Genomic DNA, 11,589 nt, shown 5'->3' with positions numbered 1-11,589 from the left:
GATTCACTTTGTTATACAGCAGAAACTAACACAACAATGTAAAGCCATTATACTCCAATAAAGATGTTAAAAAAAAAAAAAAAAACTAAGACGTTCTTTCCAGATTCCCAAAATGGTTGGTTACTGTTAACTCTGAAACGTATTATTCTCTATTCTGGTCACGTAGCAGAAGCGAGGGAAAGGGAAATCAGAATCCCTGTGTTCGAATCCCACCCCTGCCACCAGCGGTGTGGCGCAGGGCAGGTCGCTCGAGCTCCTCAGGGTCCGTACTGCTCTGATCGGGACAGGTCCTGCCCACGCGTCCTCCTCAGGACCACCATGATATCTGACCCCGGACAGTGGGAGGCCAAAGGATGCATGTTAAATTCTTGAGACAAAACTTGAAGGCATGTTGTGTAATGCAGATGAGGAGATGTGCTCCGTTATTATTAACTTACTCTAAAGAGTCCTAGATTATCTTCATTATACGTTATAAATCATCATTTAAACAATCAGAAATAGCGAGTTTTCCAGATTGGTGAGTCGCTACCACATTTTAACAGAAATCTACGTTTTATGAAACTACTTTCAAGTGTTGCTTCATTGTACGTAATGAGTTTTAAATTTTATCACCGCAACTGGAATTAGTTTGCTATAAGCCACAGACAGGAGAGAGGCTTCAAAATTCAAATAATATCCTGATTCTGATTTTAAAGTGTTAGCTTAACAGAATATTACATCCCATTGGAACTAACATTAGTGAGCACTGGAAGTCATCCAAATACATTGGTTTTTACCAAACAATAGGAAAAACACATAAAATAATTTTTCAATTTTGCTGATGTTCCATTTCTTCCTCTTATCCTAAGCAACTGCCTCATTTCTCAGTTCTGCAGTGTGATGCTGAGATGGTGTTTATGATGTCCACCCACACAGGACAAGTGCAACTCAATCATGACAGGAATTATGATGCAGGATGCCTTTGGGAGAAGAATGCAGGCCTGCCAGGACCTGCACCAGCTGTGACGTCCAAACACAAATGTGGGTCCTCACTGACTACTGACCCTGACCGAAGTCTCGTTTGCTTCTCCCCTTTCCAGAATGGCAGACTCAATGCACTGTGGAAGAAAGAACTGTGAGATGACAACTGAGACCATACCGGCCTCAGGGAGACACTGGGAGCTGGGGCAGCGGGACCACCTCACGGCACCACAGGGGCCAACTCCAGTCTCCATGGGCGTCATGACAAGGCCGCACCAAGTGCAGCCCAACCCCAAGATGCTCTGCGGGGTCCGCTCTGTGGGACAGAGGTGGCAGGAGGGCCGTCCTCACCTTCTTGAGCTCCAAGCACATGGAAACTTAAGTGCCCCAGGTCTGTTCCCACAGTGACATGCTGAGCTGGAGACAGTGCCTTGGGGAAAAGTCCCAGGCTCAGCAAACATTGTCTTTGCCAGTTTTGATTACTACACCAATTTGAAACACAGGAGGATTTTTACAACTTTAATAAGAAACTTTAAAGTATGAATAAATAAATTTTAACTTTTGTTTTCAACGTCTTAAAGGCAAAACAAAGCAGACAAAATAAAGAAATAATATGAAGAAATGTTTATCCAACTGTGTTTCATTAATCCATTAATTCAATTTCTAGTTAAAATATTATAGAAGGGAAAAAAAAGTAAAAATACATAGGATTTCACTGCTGTGGGGACAGAGACAAATGACTTAGAACACATCGCCCTACGGCCTCTTCGGGTCCAGACCAAAGTCCCTGAGCTCCCCGATCCCATAGGTGGGGTTATGACAACGCGGGGATGAAATACTGCAGGGAGACGTCTTCATGGAGCAGGTCAAAATGAACAATCTTGTTCTTCACAATATCTAGGCAGAGAGGAAATCCATTACCGTCGAGACCCATTCTGCACACACACTTTCAACCCTGAACACTGTAGCGGCTTCTCCCCCGAGCCTCTCCTGGAGCACCCAGGCCCTCCCAAGGTGACTGGTCTCAACTGGCCCAGCCGATGCCAAACCAGGGGCCTGGCCCAGGCTGGCTCACCTGCTGCCGAGGAACAGGCCAAGGTTTCCAAGGAAAAACCCACAGGGCAGACTTCCCAGAAGCCACATGTACCCAAGTCACCATCCTTCCAGGAAAAAAAGCAGCTTCCCGTCAGCAGGTGCCCTGAGTGTGCTGAGAAGAGCCAAGCATGCAGGGCCTTGTTAGAGAGCAGAAGGCAGCCTGCAAGGGCAGGCACCATACAGCCTAAGGTGAGCACCGAGGCATGGGGCCCAAGACCAAAAAGAGAAGCCAGACAAGAGGAAGAGGAGTGGCCGCAGCATGAAAGCAGCCCAGTTGCCAGGGCCACACCACCGAGGGCAGGAGCTGCAGGGGGAGCCATGGGGAAGGCCACACCTGAGGAAAGCTGGCTGAAGCTAGAACGAGCCAGGCAGCAGGAGAAAGGCAAACAAAGAGCACATGGCCAGGCTGCTGAGAGACCAGTCCCAAGAGAATGGGAGGTTGGGAAGGGACACAGGGGACCAGCAGAAGGACACTTCAGAAGACATGCTGCACACACAGAGGTGGCGGTGGAGACTGAGGGCGGCAGGGAGAGCTCCCCAGAGGCGGGCAGCAGAGCCAACCACTGTTAAAAGTCAGGAGTCAAGAGGAAGCACAGATGGCAAGACACTGGACTACTGCAACAAGTCAGGCTCAGACACAGGAAGGAAAGAAATGCTTTGAGATGGAAACTTAAATCCAAGCCCAGCGGTATCAGAGACTCCACATACGTAAGGTTAGAGGAACACAGCAAGACTGGGCTGGACGTCCCTGCCCACATGCAGCTTCTCTCCAGGTGCAGACTCACACATGATGCCAGGCAAAGCAGCCCACACCCATTGGCCGGGAAAACCCAAATACCCGACTACCCCAGAAAACTGGAGTCCACCAGTGACCGAGCTGTTCCCTGCATTTACGAAACTGCATACAACGCTTAAGACTACAGTTGATTAAAGTACTTGAAGTGTGAAAAACGAATCAAAATGCAAACTTACTGCATGTGGCCTTTGTAGGATTTACTTGTTGTCCAGCAAGGAATTGTAGGAGCTTCCTAATGTCTATGTGCACTTCAGCCATTTGCTCTGAGTTTCTATCTTGAGAAGCATTTTCAGAAGCTAAAATGACAGAATATTTTAAGATACAATTATCTTCAAGTGGAACAGGGAACCCAGAGATCGTACGATGACTGTTTATCAATAAATCATTTAAATAAATGATTTACATGACCACTCACTTTAGCAGCCTAGAGAAATACTGCATGATATAAATGCAATCACTCACTAAACAAACATTTATTAAGTACTGACTCTTTTAAGGAAGAGGAATTCCCTGGTGGTCCAGTGGTTAGGACTGCATGCTTTCACTGCTGAGGGCCAGGGTTCAATCCCTGGTCAGGGAACTAAGATCCCACAAGAGTCACAGCCCCACAAAAATACTACGCTAATGTACAGGGAATCTTCGATTATAGGGACCTGAAATATGACCCAATCTCCTTCTTAAGGTCAAAGAAAACAGTTTCTCTTAGAAACATATACAGGACTTCCCAGGTGGTCCAGTGGTTAGGACTCTGCACTTTCACTGCTGAGGGCCCATGTTCAATCCCCGGTCGGGGAACTAAGATCTCGATTATCTCATGGCATGGCCAAATAACCCCCCCCCCGGCAAAAAAAAGACCATATACACCTAAAGCAAGGCCTCTCATTATAAAGTGGAATGAATGGGAAGAAAACATCCTTTCATCTCTGGGAAAGTATCAAAGACCCTCTTTGTTACTTACTAAAATAAACAAAATGAGGAACACCAAAATAAGTCATTTCATACAACTGTTGTCAAAGCTTTATTCACATGGATTTCACTTTGCTCCAGAAGCATGCCCATCACTATGAAGTAAAATTCCCTCGCAATGGTAAGCTACAACGTGTCTCTAATAAGCAAACTTGTAGTAACGAATTTTAATTCTAAAAGTGGCAGGAGCCTTACTAGACCTACTTTGGAACACACGAGTGACTAAAACGGCCTTCACAGAGCAAGCACCGTCCCCAGGGCCTCTGCCTCGCTCCCTGCTGGAGCTTCCCTCCCACAGCCTGCCCACCACCGTGAGCTCCACAGCACAGGACTCTGATTCCTGAGCCAATCCGCTCAACCACCCCTCATCCACTGCGTGCTGAACTGATTCCTAGTCCCTTACCACCTTGTATGGGACAAGAAAGTTGATGATGCACGAAAAGCTAATATTTGCTAATATAGTTCTGTAAGTACCAAAGAGAGTAAAGTAGGAAAAGTGGGTGGGGTTGGAGACAAGATAGTGGAGTAGGACTTGAGCTCACCTCCTTACCTCCTCTCATGAAAACACCAAAATCACAACTAACTGCTGAAAAACCATCAACAGAAAAAGAATAGAACCTACCAAAATGATATTCTACATCCAAGGACAAAGAAAAAGCCGCAAGGAGATGGTAGGAGGGGCACATTCACAATACAATCAAATCCTACACCAGCTGGGTGGGTGACACACAAACTGGAAAATAACTATTATCGCAGAGGTTCTCCCAGAGGAGGGAGAATTCTGAGCCCCACATCAGGCTCCCCAGCCTGGGGGCCCAGCATCGGGAGGAGGAGCCCCCAGAGCACCTGGCTTTGAAGGCCAGCGGGGCTTGAGTGCAAGAGCTCCACAGGACTGGGGAAACAGAGACTCCATCCTTGAAGGGTGCACACATAGTCTCATGCACACCGGGACCCAGGGAAAAATGCAGTGACTTCATATCAGCCTGGGCCAGACCTACCCGCTGGTCTTGGAGGGTCTCCCGAGGAAGTGGGGGGTGGCTGTGGCTCACTTCTGTGGAGAAAAGGACACTGGTGGCAGAGGTAACACTGAGTACTCATCGGCATGAGCTCTCCTGGAGGCAGCCTTCTTGACACCAAGACCCGGCCCCACCCAACAGCCTTAGGCTCCAGTGCTGGGACACCTCAGCACAAACAAGCAACAGGATGGGGGAATGGCCCCGCCCATCAGCAGACAGGCTGCCTAGTCATCTTAAGTCAACAGCCGCCACCAAACACACGCCTCCACAAGTCCCTGCGCACCAGATGGACAAGACCCAGCTCCACCTGATAGTGGGCAAGCACCAATCTCTCCCACCAGGAAACCTGCACAAGCCTCTAGACCAGCTTCACCCACCAGGGGGCAGAAATCAGAAGCAAGAGGAACTACAATCCCGCAGCCTGTGGGATCGCAAACACAAAAAGTTAGACAAAATGGGACAAGCAGAGGAATATGTTCCAGATGAAGGAACAAGATAAAACCCCAGAACAACTACTACGTTAAGTGGAGATAGACAATCTACCTGAAAAAGAAATCAGAGTAATGACAGTAAAGATGTTTCAAGATCTCTGAAAAAGAATGGCGGCACACACCGAGAAGAGACAAGAAATGTTTAACAAACAGCTAAAAAATATAAACAACAGAGTAGAACAATTCAATAACCGAAATGAAAAATACACTAGAAGGAACCAATAGCAGAATAAATGAGGCAGAAGAACAGATAAGTGAACTGGGAGACAGAATGGTGGGAAATCACTGCTGCACAAGAGAATAAAGAAAAAAGAATGAAAAGAAATGAGGACAATTTAAGAGACCTCTGGGACAACGTTAAAAACACCAACATTCCCATTATAAGTGTCCCAGAAGGAGAAGAGAGAGAGAAAGGGTCTGAGAAAGTATTTGAAGAGATAATAGCTGAAAACTTCCCTAACCTGGGAAAGGAAACAGTCACCCAAGTCCAGGAAGCACAGAGTCCCATACACGACAAACCCAAGGAGGAACTTGCTGAGACACACTGTAATCAAATTGACAGAAATAAAAGACAAAGAAAAAAATATTAAAAGCAATAAGGGAAAAGCAACAAATAACATACAAGGGAATCCCCATAAGGTTATCAGTTTATTTCTCACCAGAAGCTCTGCAGCCCAGAAGGGAATGGCACAATATATTTCAAGTGATGAAAAGGAAAACCTATAACCAAGAATACCCAGCAAGGCTCTGGTTCAGATTCAGTGGAGAAATCAAAAGCTTTACAGACAAGCAAAAGCTAAAAGAATTCAGCATCACCAAACCAGCTTTGCAACAAATGCTAAATGAAGTTCTCTAGGCGAAAAAGAAAAGGTCACAACTAGAAACGAGAAAATGAGGAATGGTAAAGCTCGCTGGTAAAGGCAAGCATACAGTAAAAGTAGGAAATCATCCACACACAAATATGACATGAAAACCAGCAATCGTGAGAAGACAAGAGTACAGTTTTGTATATATGTAGCCTGCCATATCAAAACACCATGGGAACTGCAAACCAAAAATCTACAATACATATACACACAAAAAAGAAAAAGGAATCCAAACACAACACTAAGGGCAGTCATCAAATCACATGAGAACAAAAGAGGAAGGGAAGAAAAAAAACCTACAAAAACAAACACAAAACAATTAACAAAATGGCAATAAGAACATACATACCAGTAATTACCTTGAATGTAAATGGATTAAATGCTCCAATTAAAAGACATAGACTGGCTGAATGGATATGAAAACAAGCAAATAGAGAAAGAACAAACAAAACCCAAAGTTAGTAGAAGGAAAGAAATTATGAAGATCACAGCACAAATAAATGAACTACAGATGAAGGAAGTAGAAAAGATCAATGAAACTAAAAGCTGGTTCTTTGAAAAGATAAACAAAAGTGATAAACCTTTAGCCAAACTCATCAAGAAAAAAAGGGAGAGGATCCAAATCAATAATATTAGAAATGGAAAAGGAGAAGTTACAACAGACACCAAAGAAATACAAAGGATCATAAGAGACTACTACAAGCAACTATACGCCAATAAAATGGACCACCTAGAAGAAATGGAAAAATTCTTAGAAAGGTACCATCTCCCAAGACTGAACCAGGAAGAAACAGAAAATATGAACAGACTAATCAGGAGTACTGAATTTGAAACTGTGACTAAAAATCTTCCAATGAACAAAAGTCCAGGACCACAGGTGTGTTCTATCAAACACAGAGAGGAGGAGAGTTAACACCTATTCTTCTGAAACTCTTCCAAAAATTTGCAAAGGAAGGAACACTCCCAAGCTCATTCTATGAGGCCACCATTACCCTGATAGCAAAACCAGAGATACCAAAAAAGGAAAATTACAGGCCAATATCACTGATGAACATAGACACAAAAATCCTCAGCAAAATACTAGCAAAAAGAATCCAAAAACACATTAAAAGGATCATACACTATGACCAAGTGGGATTTATCCCAGGGATGCAAAGAATTTTCAATATCCGCAAAACAATCAGTGTGATATACCCCATTAACAAAAAATAAAGAAACCATATGATCATCCCAACATGCATCAACAGATGCAGAAAAAGCTTTTGACGAAATTCAACACCATTTATGATAAAAACTCTCCAGAAAGTGGGCACAGAGGAAACCTACCTTAACATAATAAAGGCCATATATGACAAACCCACAGCTAACATCATAGTCAACGGTGAAAAGCTGACAGCATTTCCTCTAAGATCAGGAACAAGATACGGATGTCCACTTCTGCCACGTTTTTTCAACATACTTTCGGAAGACCTAGCCAGAACAATCAGAGAAGAAAAAGAAATAAAAGGAATCCAAATTGGAAAAAAAGTAAAACTGTCACTGTTTGCATATGACATGATTCTATACATAGAAAATCCTAAAGATGCTACCAGAAAACTACTAGAGCTCATCAATGAATTCAGTAAAGTTGCAGGACACAAGATTTTTAATACACAGAAATCTGTTGCATTTCTACACATTAACAACGAAAGATCAGAAAGAAAAATTAAGGGAACAATCCTATTTATCATTGCATCAAAAAGAATAAAATACCTAGGAATAAACCTACCTAAGGAGGCAAAGACCTGCACTCCAAAAACTATAAGACATTGATGAAAGAAATCAGAGATGACACAAACAGAAAAATATGCCATGCTCCTGGACTGGAAGAATCAAAATGACTATACCACCTAAGGCAATCTACAGACTCAATGCAATCCCCATCAAATGACCAATGACATTTTTCACAGAACGAGAACAAAACATTTTAAAATTTGGATGGGAACAAATAAGACCCCAAATAGCCAAAGCAATCTTGAGAAAGAAAAATGGACCTGGAGGAATCAGGCTCTCTGACTTCAGACTATAGTACAAAACTACAGTCATCAAAACAGTAAGGTACTGCCACAAAAACAGATATACAGATCAATGGAAGAGGATGAAAAGTCCAGAAATAAACGCACATACCTGTGGTTAATTAATCTTTTATAAAGAATCCCAAAATATACAATGGAGAAAAGACAGTCTCTTCGATAAGTGCTGCTGGGAAAACTGGACAACCACGTGTAAAAGAATGAAATTAGGACACTCCCTAAAACAGGAGTGAATAGGTGAAGGGGATGGATAAACCAGGAGTTTGGGATTAATGTATATAAACCAGTATATATAAAATAAATGACAAGGACCTACTGTATAGCAAGGAAACTACACTCAGTACTCTGTAATAACCCATACAGGAAAAGAATCAGAAAAAGAATATGTGTGTGTGTGTGTGTGTGTGTGTGTGTGTGTGTGTGTATACACACACACACACACACACACACACACACACACATATATAACTGAATCACTCTGCCATACACCTGAAACTAACACAACATTGTAAGGCAACTATATTCCAACAATTAAAAAAAAAAATGAGAGGGCTCACGTCAAGGAGTACTTCCCAGAACTTCTCTCAATGTCCTTGTCCCCATGGTGAGCCACAGCCACCCCCTGCCTCTGCAGGAGACCCTCCAACATTAGCAGGTGATTTGCTATTATAAATAATGTAACAGGGAGAGGACTGGGGTTGGCAGCGTGAACACAGCCTGCACAGGGTTAGTGCACCACGGCTAGCCCGGAGGGAGTCTGGGGAAAAGTCTGGATCTGCCAAAGAGACAAGACACTTTTGCTTCCCTCTTTGTTTCCTGGTGTGTGAGGAGAGCGGATTAAGAGCGCTGCTTAAAGGAGCTCCAGAGAGGGGAGCGAACTGCAGCTAACAGCGCGGACTCCCGAGACGGGCATGAGACGCTAAGGCTGCTGCTGCCGCCACCAAGAAGCCTGTGTGCGAGCACAGGTCACTATCCACACCTCCCTTCCGGGTAGCCTGTGCACCCCGCCACTGCCAGGGTCCCGGGACCCAGGGACAACTTCCCGGGGATAACGCATGGTGCGCCTAAGGCTGGTGCAACATCAAGCCGGCCTCTGCTGCCACAGGCTCGCCGCACATCGTGTCCCTCCCATTCCCCGGACTCAGTGAGCCACAGACCCTGAATCAGCGAATCCTTTAACCCCGTCCTGTCTGAGCAAAGAACAGACGCCCTCTGGCAACCTACACGCAGAGGCGGGGCCAAATACAAAGCTGAGCCCCGGGAGCTGTGCAAACAAAGAAGAGGAAGGGAAATCTCTCCCAGCAGCCTCAGGAGCAGCTGATTAAATCTCCACAATCAACTTGATGTACCTGCATCTGTGGAATACCTGAATAGACAACAAACCATCCCAAATTGAGGAGGTGGACTTTGAGAGCAAGATTTATGATTTTTTCCCCTTTTCCTCTTTTTGTGAGTGTGTATGTGTATGCTTCTGTGTGAGATTTTCTCTGTATACCTTTGCTTTCACCATTTGTCTTAGGGTTCTATCCGTCGGGGGTTTTTTTGCTTTGTTTTGTTTTATTTACTTTTTAAAAAAAATTTTTTCTTAATAATTATTTTTTATTTTAATAACTTTATTTTATTTTATCCTACTTTATTTTATTTTCCCCTTCCTTCCTTCCTTCCTTCTTTCCTTCTTTCTTTCTACTTTTTCTACCTTTTATTCTGACCCATGTGGATGAAAGGCTCTTGGTGCTGCAGCCAGGAGTCAGTGCTGTTCCTCTGAGGTGGGAGGGCCAACTTCAGGACACTGGTCCACAAGAGACCTCCCAGCTCCATGTAATATCAAATGGCGAAAATCTCCCAGAGATCTCCATCTTAACAACAACACCCAGCTTCACTCAACGACCAGCAAGCTACAGCGCTGGACACCCTATGCCAAACAACTAGCAAGACAGGAACACAACCCTACCCATTAGCAGAGAGGCTGCCTAAAATCATAATAAGTCCACAGACAGCCCAAAACACACCACCAGACGTGGACCTGCCCACCAGAAAGACAAGATCCAGCCTCATCCAACAGAACACAGGCACTAGTCCACTCCACCAGGAAGCCTACACAACCCACTGAACCAACTTTAGCCACTGGGGACAGACACCAAAAACAACGGAAACTACGACCCTGCAGCCTGCAAAAAGGAGACCCCAAACACAGTAAGATAAGCAAAATGAGGGACAGAAAAACACACAGCAGATGAAGGAGCAAGATAAAAACCCACCAGACCTAACAAATGAAGAGGAAATAGGCAATCTACCTGAAAAAGAATTCAGAATGATAGTAAAGATGATCCAAAATATTGGAAATAGAATGGAGAAAATGCAAGAAACATTTAACAAGGACCTATAAGAACTAAAGATGAAACAAGCAACAATGAACAAGACAATAAAAGAAATAAAAAATACTCTGGAAGGGATCAATAGCAGAATAACTGAGGCAGAAGAACAGATAAGTGATCTGGAAGATAAAATAGTGGAAATAACTACTGCAGAGCAGAATAAAGAAAAAAGAATTAAAAGAACTGAGGACAGTCTCAGAGACCTCTGGGACAACATTAAATGTACCAACATTTGAATTATAGGGGTTCCAGAAGAAGAAGAGAAAAAGAAAGGGACTGAGAAAATATTTGAAGAGATTTTAGTTGAAAACTTCCCTAATATGGGAAAGGAAATAGTTAATCAAGTCTAGGAAGTATAGAGAGTCCCATACAGGATAAATCTAAAAAGAAACACACCAAGACACATATTAATCAAACTGTCAAAAAGTAAATACAAAGAAAACATATTAAAAGCAGCAAGGGAAAAACAAATAACACACAAGGGAATACCAATAAGGTTAACAGCTGATCTTTCAGCAGAAACTCTGCAAGCCAGAAGGGACTGGCAGGACATATTTAAAGTGATGAAGGAGAAAAACCTACAACCAAGACTACTCTACCCAGCAAGGATCTCATTCAGATTTGATAGAGAAATTAAAATCTTTACAGACAAGCAAAAGCTGAGAGTTCAGCACCACCAAACCAGATTTACAACAAATGCTAAAGGATCTTCTCTAGGCAAGAAACACAAGAGAAGGAAAAAGACCTACAATAACAAACCCAAAATAATTAAGAAAATGGGAATAGGAACGTACATATCGATAATTACCTTACATGTAAATGGATTAAATGCTCCCACCAAAAGACACAGACTGGCTGAATGTATACAAAAACAAGACCCATATATATGCTGTATACAAGAGACCCACGACAGACCTAGAGACACCTACAGACCGAAAGTGAGGGGATGGAA

General features: G+C 43.4%; 1 protein-coding gene across 4 annotated transcripts in view; it reads right to left on the bottom strand.

Moving 5' to 3' along the window:
• Window positions 1–1,466: 1,466 nt before the first annotated feature.
• Window positions 1,467–11,589, bottom strand: part of HUS1 (HUS1 checkpoint clamp component) — a 29,991-nt gene continuing 19,868 nt past the window's right edge. For 2 of the 4 annotated variants that reach the window (XM_060157530.1, XM_060157531.1), the window contains exons 7-8: window positions 3,028–3,147; window positions 1,467–1,857 (exon numbers count right to left, since the gene is read on the bottom strand). In XM_060157530.1, coding sequence (XP_060013513.1) covers window positions 1,775–1,857; window positions 3,028–3,147 — 203 coding nt within the window. In that variant the 3' untranslated portion in view covers window positions 1,467–1,774. Of the gene's footprint in view, window positions 1,858–3,027; window positions 3,148–7,516; window positions 7,661–11,589 lie in introns of those variants that run through there. The other 2 variants (XR_009542113.1, XM_060157532.1) reach the window with 2 other exon arrangements.

Source organism: Lagenorhynchus albirostris, chromosome 8 (assembly GCF_949774975.1).
Source record: "Lagenorhynchus albirostris chromosome 8, mLagAlb1.1, whole genome shotgun sequence".
NCBI lineage: Eukaryota > Metazoa > Chordata > Mammalia > Artiodactyla > Delphinidae > Lagenorhynchus > Lagenorhynchus albirostris.
This window is presented reverse-complemented; position numbering and strand designations above follow the sequence as displayed.